Here is an 18810-nt window from a genome sequence, read left to right as displayed (position 1 = left end):
AGAATGTGGTTGGTCAGGACAGGTTAGTTAGAGGTCTTACAGTGTCAAGGTCACACGTACCTCTATGTGAATGAGACCCAATATCTGCCTTAGCAACACTATGTGATCCTTTGGAAAGCCAACATTAGCATTTACATAAGCTACAACACCGACATGTGGTGATTAGCATGCTAAATGCGCCATAGCATACCTGCTCAATTAATGAATGTACAGTACATACCTGAATGAGCTTTTGTTTCCAGTGGCCAGATACAATGCATTTAATGTGTGTGGCAGTCGAGAATTCCCTGTGTATGATTTTCCATTTAGTAAGTGCTTTCATTGTTGTCGCCCATGTATGAGTGGCAAAGCTGATGATAATGGAGTGTGTGTGTGTGTGTGTGTGTGTGTGTGTGTGTGTGTGTGTGTGTGTGTGTGTGTGTGTGTGTGTGTGTGTGTGTGTGTGTGTGTGTGTGTGTGTGTGTGTGTGTGTGTGTGTGTGTGTGTGTGTGTGTGTGTGTGTGTGTGTGTGTGTGTGTGTGTGTGTGGTCACTGCGACAGGTGCTGAAGCAGCTGCCAGCCAAAGAGGAGTCTGTGGAGTTCTGCCCCATGAGTGCCAAGCAGCAGCAGCTCTACAGCGCCCTCCTCAGGAAGCTGAAGGGCGCCGCCACCAACGGAGAGAGTGAGTATGTTAAGAGAGGGAGGAAAGTCTTTTCCAAAAAAAAGAAAAAAGAAAAGAAAGAACGAAAGGTAAGGGAGTAAAAGGATGGACGAGTGTGAGTGGGTGGTTAAAGTGGGCCAGTTCTTATTAGCCACACTTAATCCACCCTTGGAGGCTTGGGCACTGCGCCTGCTTGTTCGTTTACCCGAGCACAACTGTAAGTGTGCTAGCATACATTTTGTGTGTGTGTGTGTGTGTGTGTGTGTGTGTGTGTGTGAAACCTAACCACAGTGAGTGCACTTGATGTGCATTTTCTCCACTCTTTTGTGCCTAGATCCCCTTGGGAGAGCATGACTCACAATGCACCGCATGAACATCTAACCGCTGTGTGTGTGTGTGTGTGTGCGTGCGCGCGTGCGTGCGTGCGTGCGTGTGTTTCTGAGTGTGAGAAGAATGCAAAGCGAAGTTTCCAAGCGCAGGGTTATGTGGGATAAATGGGGATAAAGTGGAGCGTTAGCAGAGGAGAGGAAAATCCTGGCCAATGGGAAGTCCCGTATCTCTGTGTGACCTCACACTTGATCCGGACAGAGAGCCGTGAGGAGGTGAGGAGGTGAGGAGGTGAGGAGCTGAGGAGGTGAGGAGCGAGAAGGTGAGGAGGTGAAAGGCAAAGAGGCAGCAGAGGAGGTGTGAGTGAGTAGCAGTCAGAGAGAAACAGCGAGACGCGTAGCTAGCACCAGAGTTTCATCACAGGTCCCAGACTGTTCATTCTGCGTGATTGAGTGACGGGGATGCCCGCATACACTCCGGTGGTACCGACTCTGTGACTATCCTGGCTGGCAGTAAAATTGTGTGTGTGTGTGTGTGTGGGTGGTTTTCGTGGGGGGGTTGATCCCCTCTTGCCGCTTTTGTCTGTCTAAAAAAGGACAGGTGTGCTGTGATGAATGCACATACAATCGTGGAAAACCCCGCAGTATAAAAAGGGCTACAGAGCGATTTGAGAGAAGGAGAGAAAGGTCTTTTCTTTTTTCCCCCAGCTCTTTTCCCCTCCCTTTCCCAATTGTGCAGTCTTCATTTTCACCCTGATCTGATTGTAGTAAGTGTAAGTCAGTGTTGGTCAGGTTCATTACTGCTTTAAAGCTCTTCCCCCCAGCGCTTGACTGAGATCAGTCTGAACACGAGTATCTTCAAGGCTTCGTGCGGCTCGTTTGTCCATGAGGGGCCAGACCAGCTTGTGTTCGCTACTAGTCTGATTGCATTGCATCAGCTATTTTTTTTCCCCCTCTCTCCATGAGTGCAGCCTGGCAGGTCTCCAGTGAGCTGGAATACGCAAATGTGTGTGTGTGTGTGTGTGTGTGTCTGTATGTGTGTGTGTGTGTGTGTGCGCGCGCATGGGACAATCCCAGCAGCCCTCTCCAGAAACCTCCTCTCTGCTCGTAAAAGTTGTCACATTGATGAGTGTTCGGCTCCTGCTGCAAAGCCATCAGAACTAATTTCAGTTTTATGGGAGTAGGGTGTGGAAAAGGAAAGATGGAGGGAGGCTTTCTCTCCATGGTTATGCCATGAAAAGATGAAAAGAGAAGTTGACTTCTTCTGTGTGTGTGTGTGTGCGCGCGTACGTGTGTGTGTGTGTGTGTGTGTGTATATGTAGGTTTGTTAAGACTGTGCATGTGTGTGTGTGTGTGTTTTCGTGAAGTAGTTCTACGTGCATGTGTTTGCAGTCATGTACACAACACATTTAAAGCAGCAAAGTCTGTGAACTTACACTTATCTGTGTGTGTGTGTGTGTGTGTGTGTAGAGCGTGAGCTGACCAATGCAATGATGCAACTGCGCAAGATGGCCAACCACCCGCTGCTACACCGTCAGTACTACACCTCTGAGCCCCTGACCGCCATGAGCAAACTCATGCTGAATGTAAGCCCCCACACTCTTCCTTTCCCCTCTCTCTCTCTCTTTCTCTCTCTCTCTCTCTCTCTCTCTCTCTCTCTCTCTCTCTCTCTCACACACACACACACTCTCACACACACACACACACACACACACACACACACACAGACACACACTCTTTCACAGACATACTTACACTCACACTCAGAGGTACACATGCACACACTCAGACATACACACGCACACGCTCAGACAAACACACCCATACTCAGAGATACACACACACACTCAGACTCACATTCACACACATATTATATATTACACTCATTCATGTAACTGTCTGTCTTTAACATCTTTTTTTGTTGTTCCACGTTGCAGTACAGGGATTTGAAGTAGACAATCTATTGGCCAGTGGGAATAGAGAATCTATGGGCATCTACATTAACACTGAGCTGCACAAATACGACATATAAAACCCTGATAATGGCCAGTACAGAAAATAGGAAGCCCAAAACACTACAGCGATGCGTGTGGCTTGTGTGGGGTGGTTGGGTTAATGTTTGCAGTATGTATGCAGTTGCCATGGTTACAGCACCCCTGTTGGGTGGAGCAGCAGATACAGTTGGTGGTGCTACTGCTGATGTATCACCAGAGAGAGATTGGTGGCACCTATTATGTATTGCATGTGGGGGGGAGGGAAAGAGAGAGGGAAAGAGAGAGGGAAAGAGAGAGGGAAAGAGAGAGGGAAAGAGAGAGAGAGAGAGAGAGAGAATAATACAGAGCGAGGAGCAGAAATAAATACTATAATCACCCAAATGCTCCCTCATGTCTCCCAAGGGGGGCTTGTGGGTTAAGGCACGTTTAGACTTGCTGTAGACAACGCATTCGTGTACGCATCATGGCTGCCTCGCGTATTTTGCGGTCGTTTGGTGCGTCGGTCGTGCACGTCGTCGCAAGCGAACACGACGCGTCCGCGAGATGCAATACTGACAAGAAAGTAGGGGGCGATCATTGCCAAACGAAAGTGACTGCAAGATGCATTATCGACATCAAAGCTGGGGGCAATCATGAGAGTAAACAATGGCACATGGCCACATCCACATCTGATATTAGGCTAATAGTCTCCCCCTGGTGAAGACCTCCAGTAAGGTGCGTAATGCTGCAGCGACTCTGTACACAGGACACAGCAGGTCGCACACGGTCGCATACGCTTACGTTTGGTCTAACGGCAAGTATAATCCCAGCCTTACGCGTTGAAGCACTGAACTAAAGAAGCAGACTTTTTTTTCAGAGAGCTGGGCTGTGTGCATAGGATTGACTTGAAACCATTGTCAAGTTTTTGGGCATCTGCCAAAGCCTATAACCAAAACCAAGTGTAATTTGGTTCTATCCTCTCTCCCTGTATTGTGGAGGTATGGTTGGAGATTTACCTGGCAGATTTAATCTTCAATCTTGGTTATTGTTTAATTAGCCAGATTACTGCAATCAAAAAATAAAGACGGCTATGTATTGGCAAAAATCTGGCGATAGATAGATAGATAGATTGATAGATAGATAGATACTTTATTCATCCTGAGGGAAATTTTAGATTTTTTTTTTCATTGCCCAATATGATGCGAATACTTGAGCTTACCATTAAAATATTGTGATATAATGTGATGCTGAATGCAAGCTGATATATTCTACAAATCTACAATTAATGCAGCCACTACAACACTGCCATCTAATGGCTGAGGGGCTGAAGACAACACAAAATGAGCCACGGTCTGCAGATGTTAACTTTTAATTAAAATTTCAGTGCTTTTGAGAATCAGCACTGTACAGTATCATACAAACGTCGCTATACTTGGGTGCGCCAAAATGCACTTTCTGAGTTGGCTGTATTATGTGGTAAAGTATACAACTTTGAACACACACAGCACACAGTGAACACGTAGTGAGGTGAAGCACACACTAACCTGGAGCAGTGAGCTGCCTTCATACAGCTTCGCTCGGGGAGCAGTGAGGAGTTAGGTGCCTTGTTCAAGGGCACTTCAGTCGTGGACTGGTCGGGGATCAAACCGGCAACCCTCCGGTTACAAGCTAGAAGCCCTAACCAGTAGGCCACGGCTGCCCCAGTCCTTAAATTGTGTTGTTTTCGTTTCCTGTACTCCTGCTGAATTGCTCTCTGATGGGGATTAATCCCGTGTTGTGCGGGGTTCTGTTCTCAGGAGCTGACCCACCGGGACTCGGACCCGGACCTGGTGAAGGAGGACATGGAGGTGATGTCGGACTTTGAGCTACACCGCCTGTGCCAGCAGTACTCCGCTCTGAGGGAGCACAAGCTGGGCACCGACCTGCTGCTGGACTCAGGGAAGCTGCACTTTCTCACAAAGCTGCTGGCCTCCCTCAAAGAGGAGGTGTGTATGTATACATACACATACACACACACACCCACACACACATACACACATAATACACACACACACACACAGACAGACAAGAGAGTACTCAAACGCTTGTAGATAACAAAGACTCACATAGCTGTTGAGGTCGTTGAAAAAGGGGACATAAACATGTAAATACACACATACACACACTCTCAAATATGAAGTGCACACACACACACACACCATATACTGTATGATATGTCTTGGTTTCCCCTCATGCAGGGGTCCCGAGTAGTCCTCTTCAGCCAATTCACCATGATGCTCGACATCCTCGAGCTCTTCCTCAAGCATCACAGCCACCGCTACATCCGATTGGACGGCTCAACGCCCATGGCTGACAGGTAGGACAACCAGCAGACACTTCTTTTCAGGTCCAATCATGCAGATTATTGTCAGGCTGTAAATGCATCCGAAGTCAAATTGACATTATAACCTTTCTCTCTCTCTCTCTCTCTATCTCTATCTCTCTCTCTCTCTTTCTCTATCTCTCTCTATCTATCTCTCTATCTATCTCTCTCACTCTCTCTATCTCTATCTCTATCTCTCTCTCTCTCTCTCTTTCTCTCTCTCTCTGTCTCTCTCTCTCTCTATCTCTATCTCTATCTCTCTCGCTCTCTTTCTCTATCTCTATCTCTCTCTCTCTCTCTCTCTCTCTCTCTCTCTCTCTCTCTCTATCTATCTCTCTATCTATCTATCTCTCTCACTCTCTCTATCTCTATCTCTATCTCTCTCTCTCTCTCTCTTTCTCTCTCTCTCTGTCTCTCTCTCTCTCTATCTCTATCTCTATCTCTCTCGCTCTCTTTCTCTATCTCTATCTCTCTCTCTCTCTCTCTCTCTCTCTCTCTCTCTCTCTCTCTCTCTCTCTCTCTCTCCCTCCCTCTCTCTCTCTCTGGCCTCAATCCCAGGATTGGCCTGATCGATGAGTTCAACACGGACCAGGACATCTTTGTGTTCCTGTTGTCCACCAAGGCAGGGGGGCTGGGCATCAACTTGACTTCTGCCAACGTGGTCATCTTGCACGACATCGACTGCAACCCGTACAACGACAAACAGGCGGAGGATCGTTGCCACCGCCTGGGTCAGACAAGGTCAGAGCCTGTGTGTGTGTGTGTGTGTGTATGTGTTAGTGGTTTGAATATGTGATGGAAGGCATGTATTTGTGTGTTTATGTGCGGCCACATTAGTTCACTGAAGTGAAGCCATGGTAGTGGACCTAAAGGAATAGTTTTCCTCTATTGTTTGAAGGACAGACAGTGCGTGTGCATGCAGGTTTTTTTTTTCTCTCTCTCTCAGCTCTATTTTTGGTCTGCAGGACGGTGAAGGTGATCAGGCTTATCAGCAAAGACTCCATAGAGGACGGCATGCTGCGCATCGGACAGAAGAAACTCAAACTGGAACAGGACATGACCGCGTGCGAACAGGGTAATAATCCTCTTCCTAATGTCTGGTATAACAACATAGTTAACTAGGGCTGCAACAATTAACAGACTTATTGTTGGTGATTAGTTAACTAGATAACTATTAAATGAATCATCGACTGTTTTGTCATTTGTTAATTTATTGGATTCAGTCATCTCAAAGTTATCTGGTATCAGTTTCTTAAACATGAATATTTCATGGTTTACTTATTCGATGACCGTAAACTGAACATCTTTGGTGTTTAAATTAAAGATGTTCCTGATGTTCCTGGGGTTCGTCTGATAGAATAAGATCTTAACAACGGAATGATCAATGGGGTTTGGGAAAAAATGGGATTTTTAGTGCTTACGCGTAAGACTACTGAAAGGAAAAGAAAAGTATTATCTTTATGCTTCCATGCAAGTGATAGCCATGGTTGGAGACGTAACCAATTAGATTTGGATGTCAAAATGCAAGGTCACCTAATCTTGTGAATGCTCTCAAATGCCTTGAGGCAGGCACATGCTTCAAATGAAGTACACATGTTTATATGGACAGATAAGATAAACTAATTGGATCTTGGAGGTCAAAGCTCCCATTCAGTGTCTTCTTCTCGCGAACACAATCTCAAAAGCACCTTAAAGGTTGTAAAGAAGAGGAATGCCGGTGCAACGCAGATGTCTTCTTTGCTATTTATTTAAAAGGTGCAAAGGTGCAAAAAAAAGGTGCAAAACGTTTTGCACATTTTAAATAAATACAGAAGAAGACCGGCATTCCTCTTCTTTTCATATACTGTACTTCTGTCCTGGCCTGGTTGCACCAGATTGTCGCACAACTGCAGAAGCGCGGAGAACTTTCCTTTGTCCGCTGACACCTTAAAGGTTGTAGGTGATCTGATTTATTTGACTTTGATTGTTCTCTTCTCTTCCCAGGTGAGGAGGACAGCATATCCGACGATATGGCCTCTCTCCTGAAGGCGTCACTGGGACTGTAACGGCCAGACTTTTTGCTGACAGTAGCAAATCTCTAGTGTGTAAATGCCAGACAGGAGGCATGATGACAGTTGTGTGTCACGACACAAGTGTTCTTGTTTTATTGTTTTTTTTTTATATATACATATACAGTGTATGGACTCCTGCTGCATTGAAAAAACACATTAAGAAGTGTGCCACGTATACCTCGTAATAAACCTATCCATGGAATGTACTTGTTTTGTCTGTGACTGTCGTTTGTAAAGTCGTTTTAAAATAGTAGGTTTTAATAAATGTTTTTGATCTATGAGTGAGTGCTTTGATTCTTCTCTCCCCTAGCTTTTTAACATGCATTTGGAAGTAGTCCTATTCAAGGCATTACTATGAACTATCATTCAAGGGGTAGGGAGCTACAACAATCCTGAATTTTTCTCTTTCACGGGACGGGGGCATACAGTGGGCAAGGGGACTCACAGGTGTGCTGACAGCAATATCCATTGTGTAGGGCCACTGGCTTTAGGGTAAAAACTGTTACTCTAAAGTTTTAGTTCTTTGTAGGGAAACCACAACATTTTAGAATGCCAGCAGCACCTATGTGTAGCCATCACCTATGTTTACAAGATTCACAGCTCGAAGGACTTGGCCATAAGTGTTTATGATGTTTTCACAATGTTTGAACAATTGAAAATAATGTTTTGTTCTGTTTTTTTTTTATTTATTTTTTTTTACAAAGTTTGAGTCTTTTGACATACGTTTTTGATAAGTGGATATTTACATAAAGTTTACTCTTGTTATGATTGCTGAATATGTCAAGGATATAACCATAAATGTCTGACAGGCCTCGGACTTGGAAGTGTGAAGGCCCAAAACCTTAGGGGATGTGTTGGACACCTTACCAGAGACACAGTCCAGCACAGCATATGTAAGTTTAAGGAATATGATCACCGAAAGGCTTACATATTTTATGGAGAGTGGGGATTTGATGTCACTTTAGCGGAGTGAACTCAGGAAGAGGGAAGCTGTGTGTCTAAGAGTCAGGTTTGATTTCAAAGAATCCTGTGACTGGAAGAGGGTATGGGGAGACATGCTAAGAACACAAACTCTAAGTTACAAGTAGCCACGCATCTGAAGTGGATAGAGAATAGTTTGGCTAATGAATGTGTGTGTACTGGAAAGAAGAACTCGGCTGTCAGCATAGGTTGCTATTAATACCACTACTGTAGCTGCCTCACGTGTAAATAGAGCTGTAGGCATAGTATACTTGAAATGTATAGAAGATTAAATTGCATCAATTCTGTTTAAAATCAGTGTATGTTTGTGTCCTGACAATTCAAGGTCTTATTTTAGTTTCTCCCGCGTTTGTAACGTGTAGTTGTTGGATTTACTTTAATTGGTTGTTGGCCTGGTATTCCCATAGACTGTATAACACATTCACAGTGCTGTACAGAGCTTTTGGTGATGGTTGATTTCGTCTGATGGTTCTTGGTAATAACGTTTTAGTGCCAGAAGGTGGAGGTAGCGGTCATAACTTTGCAGACGACACTCAAGAAGAAGAGAGGTTCCTCCCACCCACAAAGGATTTGAGATTTGAACGTTGACGCGGGATACAGCTGTAACTGTTTACAAGTTGAATTAGCCTACTTAGAGGAGACTGTCTGCTGTTTATACAAAGTGAGTAACGTCTAAATAAAATCTATATGAAAATGCAGCTTATTTAGCAAGTGAAGAAATGCCTTATTGACTTATTATGTCTACCTAAATAGACGATTGCCTTGTTTTGGCCATACGGTTTTGACAGACCTTTGCTAACGTTAGCTATCTGCAGGAGAACTAGGCATCGTTGTGATACTATGTCCCTGTTTTGAAGTTAGTAAAGGTGATTAACTTGTGAAATGTAGGCTACAATGTCATCTTGTATGACTAGTTGTCAGGTTTATCCCAAGTTGTATCCACATCCTTAACACACAATGCTACTTGAGATCTGTTGAATTTGGTCAGTTTTGCACTGTAAATCAAACACAATGGCTGCAAATAGAAACTGCATTATAATAGAAACTGCACTATAAAGCATTGGACAACACATTACAATGTTTCCCACAGAACACACACACACACACACACACACACACACACACACACACACACACACACACACACACACCTACAGTGAAAGAGCTCCATCTAATTCAGATAGCACAACATAGAAAATCATTGTGTGGTGGTCAATGCTGATATTGTGGTGGGCCACCACACATAAGTCAATGTATGGGAAACACTGCATTATATAGTTTAGGCCTACCTGTACTATTTAGTTCGGCAGCATAGTATAAGTTAGCCTGTGAATTTGAAAGACCTCTAGATTATCAGTGCTATTGCTGAATGTCTAATGGTAGCCTAATAATATTTGTGTTCTCAGAATCATGCACCACTGTGAGCTTGAGGAGCTAACGGATCACATCAACAGCAGAATCTCAAAGGTTAAAAACCTCATGCACTTACGAGCTATTGGTAAGTTGAAAAGCACTTCGACTTAACTTAAGGACTTTCTTGACCCTTTGATTCTTTTATTTGATAGATGTATTGAAAGGATTTACCACAATGCACAACACTTTGTAGTGATATCATTATCAGGTCTATTTATTATTGGGTCTCAAGATGGACTTTAAAAACAATTACCTTCATGTTGTTTATGCTTTTTTTTTTTTTTTTAAGGAAATGATCCAGAGAAACAGAAGATTTTTCGTAAGATTGCAGAGGAGGTCAGTGGAATGACAAAGCTCTTGGATCAGTTTGAGAAGTGTGTCGCTGATGAGAGAGATTCACTAAAACAATTGGAGGTTTGTACTTTGCTGTTGTTCTTCATATGCCTACATACCAATCTCAGACATCATCATCATAATCATCAACAACACATTAGAGAATAAGGGCACGGGGAAGCTGTGTTAAAGGCGGCAGCTTTCTGACAAAACACGCATCCAAGTAGCCCCGACACTTGGGTTTGATTCTGACCCTCTGATCCCATCCCCAATCTCTCACCCCCACATGTTTCCTATAGGGCTCGGGATCGTGACATGAAAACTTTGCGGGAAGCCATATTGGCAGCCTCACTCCTTAGTTTACTATGGATTACTATGGATTTACTCCTGCCTGTTACATGTTTGTGCTTCAGATAGGATTGCGGTCTCGAACTGATTCTAAGTTTATACAAACTATTCCAAAGTTTACAGACTGATTGGTGCTTCGTTTTATGTGTAGACACTTAGAGCAAGCTGCTGACGAGGTTTGGCGCTGTTTTGAGCATTGTTAGTGGTTTAAAACTGCTATTTTGAAAGCGTATGGCTGTAAGCCCTATATGCTAACCCACTGTTTGCGATTTTGGGCTGTAGCTCTTGCCCGTGCTAGCTCTGTACTGTGTGATCAAAGAAAAATACTTCTTCTGAAATACAACACTGAAATAGAGTTTTTTTTTTCAAAGCACTGGGTGTAGATCTAACACTAATAAACACTAAATAAACACCATCACCTTTCAGCCTGATCTGCTCTGCAGGATTTCCTGGTTTCTTTGACGTTTGAGTTTGAGCTTTGTTCTGCAGGAACTGAATGAGCTGGTTGAAGAGGATTTGCAGAATGCAGTTCACATGGCAGAGAACATCCCCAGTCACATGCCAGTTCCTACATCTGCTGTCAAGTAAGAGGAGATGGCAATTGTGGCTTGTAGGGTTATATTGGATGTCTGTTGTACCTGGGTTCAGTCTGTCGGTATCCCTTTTATATTTAATCATATGACACTCACCTTGTCTTTTAAAAACTCTCTCTCTTCTCTCTCTCTCTCTCTCTCTCTCTCTCTCTCTCTCTCTCTCTCTCTCTCTCTCAATTATTCTCCTTAGCGAAGTGTTGCCTGTTCAAAATGAAAACGAGCCACCATCAAAGGATCAGGCCAAGAAGTCTCGCAAACAGATTAAGGAGATGGAATTCATAACTGTACACGAGTTTGACACGATACCACCGTAGGTCCCCCTTGCTCTACCCCCAACTGCTCATAATAGGAAAACCCATATTATGCCAGCTAAGTGTTGTACATGGTTTCCTAGAGGGACCATCTCGGTTTAGTGATATCCCTCCCTTGCTCCTCGTCAGTTAAGTTCAGTGCTTCATCACAGCATATCAGCATTACTTCAGCAGCATTTAATTACACTCATTTCCCGCATGTAAGCCGCACTGTGTATAAGCCGCAGGACATTTTTTTTATGCAAGTTAAAAGAAACAAAACCATATTAGCACCATATTAACTGCCCCCCTGTATTAACCTCATAGCTGAAGAAATGTAGAAAAATCAATGTATAAGCCGTGGCTAATAGTCGGGAAATTACGGTAGGCTAGAAGAGGTCCGTTATAAAAACATGCTACAGTAGCTGCCTTCAGACATACTGTAGGTGTAAAGGCCGGCGCCCACCAGACAGATTAGAACTCCATTGTTTTCAATTGACTAGTTGCACGAAAGGCTCTCGGTGAGCTTGTTTGTTTCCTGGGGAGCCAGGTGTGCTTGAACCCGCTGCTATTCTGAATGCAATTAGTGTCTACACGTCCTTCTTTATCGTAGCGTGCTGATTCACTAGGTGCAACACCCAACCGGGTCCGTGTAGACGCTAATTACATTCAGAATAGTGGCAGGTTCAAACACACCTGGCTCCACAGGAGATAAACGAGCTCACCGAGAGCATTTTGTGCAACTAGCGAATGGAGCAAAGCCCACTAGAAACGTCTGCCGCGCAGCAGCCGCACAGAGATAGAAAACTGTTCTAAAATCCTGCGCGTCAAGCCCAGACTGCCGAACACCGCTGAACGGCGTGTCCGGTGGGCGCCGGGCTTAAGTCTGCATGTCAAGCAGTTAGGCCGTATATCTGAACAACATAACCGGCCATTTGGAACTCCGAACTTAGCCGGCTCTGTGGAGGACATGTCTGAAAGCAGCTAGTGTTTTTAAATGAGTCCAGTAAATGGGACAAATATAAGGCAAGGCAAGAACTTTGAATCTCTCTGTCTTTCTTGTCGCCCCTTCGTTCTCAGGTACATGAAAGGTCGAGTGACATACGACGTGCTGAACTCTGCGGTGCGGAGCATTAACAAGACTGTGACCGAGAAGTACAAGATCCTCCAGCAGCCCCTGAGGACACTGAACAACACGTCACGCAAGCTCTACGATCGCTTCAAGGAGAATGAGACTGGGGAGACCAGAGGTAGGAGTTTTCCATTTTCTTTTTTGAACTTTTTTGCTGTGTCTATTACGATGGACAGATTCTTATTGCAGCGCTATTTGAAGATTATTAATGGAAATATGTAAGATATTTTGAAAAAATGTAATGTTTTCCGCACTCACAGCCCAAGACACATAGGGCAACCAAACAAAACGGAACCACACAGATAAGCATTGAGCTCCACTAAGAATTATGACATTGTGTGTGTGTGTGTGTGTGTGTGTGTGTGTGTGTGTGCCCCCTCAGGACATTTCTTCGTGGTGGAGGCAGACCTGCGTGAACTTGCCCAGGTGACGGTGGACAAGCGCTTCCTGAATCTGCTGAGCATGCTGCGCCACTGCCAGCGTCTCAAGGAGATGAGAGGAGGCGGGCTGACCCGCTACCAGCTGCTCTGAGCTCTCCTCTGGGTCAGTGGCCTCCACCTTCATCCAGCTTCCAATGAAACGACCATCTCCAAACACAGATTTCTCCTTTTTCTCAACCTCCAGTCAGCAACTACTAGCCTCTAGCTTCTTTCAGGAAACCATACCTAATCTCCACACAGACTGCTCTTTTCTGCAAACACTCTGGGACTCGTTCAGAAAGAGTGGGTCTCACATAGGGTCACATACAGTATTTCTCCAATCAGGTTACTGCCTATTTTGCATAGCTCCTTGAAGCAGATAAAATAAGAAATAAGAAGTATAATTACACAGTTAGAAAACACTGGTTGGTTTTCTTAACCTTTTTTCTGAAGTAAATAGGTCAATTGAAAAAGTCAGTGATACTCATCTCCCTACGGTAGGCACCTCGTTCTTGATCATCTTGAGTTAGACCTCTTGCACCTGTTCTGAGTGTCTTTGTGATAGATTTTAGGGCTGTACTACCAACTGAGGGAGGCTACTGGCTTATCCAGGTAACTTCAGGAGTAACTGCTGATCTCAAAAGAACAAGTCACTTTTGAAACAATACTGTTCTTACAGAGATCAGCGGTGTCTCCCAGAGTCACCTGGATAAACTAGTAACCTCACTGTGTAATATCTGCATGATAACCTACAGTAAGACCAAGTGAAGGACTGGCTGCTACTCCACTAGTGTTGCAAGATAAGAGACAGTTAATGGCACTCACCCGAGTTGTGCTGGTCAGGTCTGCTGATGTATTAGGTTGTAGCCATTTAAAAACATATTGTAAATAAAGATGATATCGCTTGCTGTTATGTTTTCAGTGATCATTCAATGACTATTTACTAGTGGTGCAACGGATCATCATTGATCCGTGATCCGTTCGGATCAATATCTTCGGTTCGGCACACACATGATCCGCGGATTGATTTATTAAAAACTTTTTTAATAATGATAATGTCCGTGTGTTCTTTTGAAGTAACATGCGTGTCCACAAGGCTTAGTCCCTCCCCTCTGCTCCCTTGCCTGCGCGTCTTTTCTCCTCTCACACACGTCATTAACGGTCATGCCATAACCAGCAATACATGGCTGCTAGTTTAAGTGCTGATGTGGCTGCACAGCAGCACATTTACATCTCAAGTCTGTTGCTCACCTATGATATTTAGGTCATTTAGGCTTACTGTTACCCTTGGTATTTATGAATTGTGTCTTCCTTGACTTTGGATGGAAGATTGTTTTCCTGCTTCCCATTTTTAGACTGAATACCTGCTGATTTGGATATAGGCCGAATAGGAAATGAAGCCTTAAGTGTAGTCTTGTCGTAATGGACATATAGTAGGTGTGACATGGTCAGGATCAGATCTTGCCGAGGCTAACTAGGCCTTTGGCTTATGATACTTCTCCTTCACTGTCCATAAATAATTCTTGGTTGCGTGTGTGATCATAGAAACTCAACAGCTTATAAAAACAGAGGGTAACACTTTATTTGAAGGAGTCTACATAAGGGTGACATGTAACCGCAGAACCGCATACCATAAAATTTTTTATCATCCTTGGGGCCACGGTTCAGGTAGTTACTTAGGAAAAACGATAAAAAATCTATTAAAGTCTAGTGGCTACGTGCCCACCAAGTTTCCCATGTGCCCCAGTGCTTCGTAGAAAGGACATGGATGACCGGCATGCCACTAGCGGTCCGCTATCAGCCAATCTGATTTTGCTATGTGGGCAATGCATGGATTTCATATTTAGTGATCAATCAAATGTAATTTACAGAGATTGTACCACATTGAAAGCGAATATTTTGTCACACCTAATTCACATGAAATACATAAAAAAGAATATTACAAATATAATGAATAAAAAAACTATTTCTGGCCTTTAAAATTAAAAATCTGCCTGCCTTTATGGGAATTTAACATAGGGATATGTTTATGCCCCCTATGGAATAATGTCTATTTATAATTATTACATATTTATTTCCAAAAGATGATTTTTCTACCTCTTTTTACTTTCGGCTGTGTATGTAAATCAATGACAATAGTACATAAAAGTTGCAGTTGTAAATGGAAACAAATTGACCAGCGTGATTTATTTTTGCGGAGAGAATGTGCAGGTCTGAGCCGCGGTCATATCTTGTATTGCTTTGTGGTACTGTATATCTTAATGGTTGATTTAAGTCTTGGTGGTTCATTTCACAAAATAATTGTTCACACATATTTCACTTTCTTAAAGCCATTATGACCAGTGCAGTTTTTTAATCTAAAAGTAAAAACAGAGATAGTTTAAATAGTTTTTTTTTTATTGATTATATATTTTTGTATTTTTTGTATATTTGGTGTGTGTGTGTGTGTGTGTGTGTGTGTGTGAGTCTGAATGTTTTTTGTATTTGTTGATGTTTTGTAGATATTTTGTTTTCTAGTTTCTATGTGTGTGCGCAGTGTGTGTGAATGCTTGTTGGTTTTGTTATGTCAAAAGGGGTTTCCTTGGTGTCTAGGATGACCACCACTTTGTGTCTGTCCAGACGGACATCTCTCCATCTCTGGTGTCTCCATGCCTGCTCTCATCCCGATGTGTCACAGTTCTTCTGTCTGTAGACTCTTTATTATTTTGCCCCAATGTAACCTCCTGTTTCCTCATGTCCTCTCCTCCAACCCTCTGATGACCTTTGACCTTTGTTTCTTCCTTCTCCTCCTATTCCTCTTCCTGTGTCTCTCCTCTACATGTGCTCTCATCTCTCTGTGGTGACGAGGGCCCTGCCTCTCACCCATCCTCTCTCCTCTCTCCTCCTGCTGCGTTTGGCCTCCTTCTCTGTTCTTCTTGTGTTCTGCCCAAACTGTCCCTTTCCTCACCACGACCCGAGCTGGATTCCCCCGTGGCTCCCATGCGGTCGCTTCTTCTCATCGCTTCTCGTCGTCTCCTCTGTGTGACGTCCACGTGCGTCTGCCCCGTACCATACCAGAGAGGGTTAAAGCGGATCTTTGACCATACCCTGCTCCTCACAGCCATGATGCACCTGTGTTTGTTTCTGGTTTGTTTTTGGTTGTCCTCTCTCGTCTTGTCTTTCTTCCTGCTGTGGACTTTTCCCATGTGCCTGCAACCCCGTCTCTTTTATTGTGTCTTTCTACTCCCCTGTGTTGGTGCTCAAACTCACGTTGATGTCCAGCATTCGTGCCCTGACTTCGTTTGTTTTCCTCAGTCATGTCATTGTACATTTCCTGGTTCTTTTGTTTGTTTTTTTGATTTTCCGCCTCTACACCCTCGCATTCTTTTCTTCACCCCTTGATCTTCATTTGTGGAGGTGTTGCTGTCTTTGACTAGAGGATTTTGTGGAAAAATAATTAGTTCAGAATGGGTCATGGGTCTTCATATAATGAGTAACAATGATCAATATGTGGTCACTAAGGCCAGCTAACACCTACATACAGCCCACAAAAAGCCTAAATCTAAACCTAAGAACATTCAGTCACGTGGAACTTGCATTTATGCTACCTGTTTACTTCTGCTATTTCATATTTGAATACTTACCCAAATGGATTTTCAATGTAGTTCCCTTGGTCACAGTGCGATTGTATACAATCATTTTCCTCCTCCTTTTCTCCTCTGTCCTCCACACACTGTTTCACCTCCTCTTGCGCCTCCTCCACTCTCATGCCCTGCTTCTCCGTTTCTTCCTCACGTGCCTTTGGACCTTTCCAGCGTCTCTTTGCGTCTCCCCAGCACCCCACTGAGCCTGTCTGGCGTCCATTTGAACCTCTCCAGCAGTCTCTCACCCCTTGTCTTTTATCACGCCTTTCTCCTCTTCTGTGTTGGGACTCGTGTTGGTGTCCATATCTCATGTGCTTGTCTCTGTTCTCCTCAGTCACCTCATTGTGCACTTGGTATTTATTATTGTGTTTGTTTTTGGATTTTTCACCTCTACACCCTTGCGTTCTTTTCTTCACCTGTTGCTCTTGATTGATGGTGGTGGTGTTGTTTTCTGTAAGCAGAGGATTTTGTGCAGCAAATATTACATTGGATATCATAGTTCTCTTGTAGTGATAAACAGTTATCATTGTGGCTTCATACCAGGCAACACCTACAGTGCATACACCCCAAGAGAAATGTCAATTAACGAGACGAATTTTGAGAGATTTTGAGAGTCATGTGAAGTTGGATTGTTAATAAAAATATGTTTAGAGATACCTGTTTTAGTTCTACTGAGTCACATGATAATACTCACCCAGAGAGACCTTCAGTGTAGTCTCCACGGCTACAGTCCCATCATCTGTATCTTCCTTCTCGTTCTCCTCTACCTCCACCACACACTCCTTCACTTCCTCTTGCTCCTTCCGCACCTTCATGTCCTCCTTCTCCTTTGCTTTCTTTTTCTCCTCTTCTTTTCCCTTGTTGTCCATCTCCTTTCCATCGTCCACTGTATGTCCTGAAGATGTCTTATGTTGTCCCCATCGTCTGTTGGTTCCCTCCAGTATTTCTGGAGTATCTCCCCTGTATCTTTTGGGATCTCTGCAGCATCCCATTGGATTGTTCCCGTATCCATTTGGTCCTCTCCAATACTCTCTGACCTCCTTCTTTGTCCTTCTCTTCTCCTGTTTTGGTTCTCAAACCCAAGTTGATGTCCATCTTTCATGCTCTGTCCATTTTCCTCTTTTGTCATCATAGGTGGATATGTATGTTTGGACACTTCCAGTTGATTGTGTTTGTTTTTTGATTTCCCACCTCTACACCCTTCAATTAGGGTGGCGTTTCTCTCTGTAACTAGACAAGTTTTCAAGTTTCAACTTAGTTTAATGTATTCAAGGAACACTTCAGGCATTAAGATTTGGATTGCCTCTGCATAATTCTCAGGATGATCCCAGCCATATTTATGCCACCTGTTATTATTGATTATGTTTGTTAATACCAAAGATTCTAGAACAGAGCAACATGGATCACTGGCCGGATAATACAAACAGCTGTTGAAGTGGGTTTATATGATTGGAACTGTGTCTGAAATGTTGCGCTGAGCTTACCATAATGGCGCCCTGTCGAACTTGGAGAGTACTTCATTCTTTTGATGCAAATGATCCATCTTGCTCTGTTCTAGAATCTTTGGTTAATACTCACTCAGGGAAACCTCTGGTCTCCTCTCCATGGCCACAGTCCCATCAGTTGTATCCACCTCCGTCTTTTGTTTTCTCTCCACCACAAGCTCCTTCACCTCCTCCTGCTGCTCCTTCACCTTCATGTCCTCTGCTTTCCTTTCCTCCTGCACCTCCTCTTGCTCCTCTGCCTTTTCTTTCATCACAACCTCTTCATCATCCTCCTCCTCCTCTCTCCTCTCTTTTGTCTCATCTTCGCTCATCATATCCTTCTCTGCAGCCTTCTCCTTCTTCTCTTGATTCCCATTCTGTGCCAAATCTGTACATTCAGATGGTAGGACAAGATGATTTGTAAAACATTACTCTTATTCTTTTAGCACATATTATGACTGATATTTTAGCACACCAAATGCCAATTCAAATACTGTATGTAAGTGTTCAACTGTCCACTGTAGTGGGGCTTCCAAAATAGAAATTGGCACATTGTTGTACTCTGGAGTTTTGTTGACATTACATTACCCAGTACATTTTTTTTCTGTTTTTTTAAGATATCCTTTCTTGCCATTTTTTTGGCTATCATTGCCCAGCTCATCGTCCTAGTTCCTCTGAACTCATAAACAAGTTATCTAGGTCATTGAGTGGCACATCGTTTCCAGAGAAGCACAATTGATGTCAACCTTGTGGACATAGGGAGGATTACGATAGCTTATCAGCTCATGTTGTAAACATTTATAGCAGTGAAGTGCTGAAGTAAACAAGAGATGGGACCTTCT

General features: G+C 43.6%; 2 protein-coding genes across 5 annotated transcripts in view; both read left to right on the top strand.

Annotated features, from left to right (window-relative positions):
• The window catches only part of smarcad1b (SWI/SNF-related, matrix-associated actin-dependent regulator of chromatin, subfamily a, containing DEAD/H box 1 b), a 26317-nt gene extending 18684 nt beyond the window's left edge, over positions 1-7633 (top strand). For all 4 annotated transcript variants that reach the window (XM_062554720.1, XM_062554719.1, XM_062554718.1 and 1 more), the window contains exons 17-23: positions 541-661; positions 2437-2552; positions 4736-4924; positions 5177-5295; positions 5860-6042; positions 6267-6376; positions 7285-7633. In XM_062554720.1, coding sequence (XP_062410704.1) covers positions 541-661; positions 2437-2552; positions 4736-4924; positions 5177-5295; positions 5860-6042; positions 6267-6376; positions 7285-7346 — 900 coding nt within the window. In that variant the 3' untranslated portion in view covers positions 7347-7633. The remainder of the gene's footprint in view (positions 1-540; positions 662-2436; positions 2553-4735; positions 4925-5176; positions 5296-5859; positions 6043-6266; positions 6377-7284) is intronic.
• Positions 7634-8888: 1255 nt separating this feature from the next.
• Positions 8889-13917, top strand: ska1 (spindle and kinetochore associated complex subunit 1). The gene is made up of 7 exons (XM_062554384.1): positions 8889-8994; positions 9740-9831; positions 10036-10160; positions 10917-11011; positions 11211-11330; positions 12391-12560; positions 12825-13917. The coding sequence occupies exons 2-7, from the start codon at positions 9744-9746 to the stop codon at positions 12971-12973; spliced, it is 747 nt and encodes a 248-aa protein (XP_062410368.1). The 5' UTR covers positions 8889-8994; positions 9740-9743; the 3' UTR covers positions 12974-13917.
• The last annotated feature ends 4893 nt before the right edge of the window (positions 13918-18810 follow it).

Source organism: Sardina pilchardus, chromosome 14 (assembly GCF_963854185.1).
Source record: "Sardina pilchardus chromosome 14, fSarPil1.1, whole genome shotgun sequence".
In the NCBI taxonomy this organism is placed as follows: domain Eukaryota; kingdom Metazoa; phylum Chordata; class Actinopteri; order Clupeiformes; family Clupeidae; genus Sardina; species Sardina pilchardus.
Note: the sequence above shows the minus strand (reverse complement) of the source record. Positions and strands in the feature narration are given on the sequence as shown.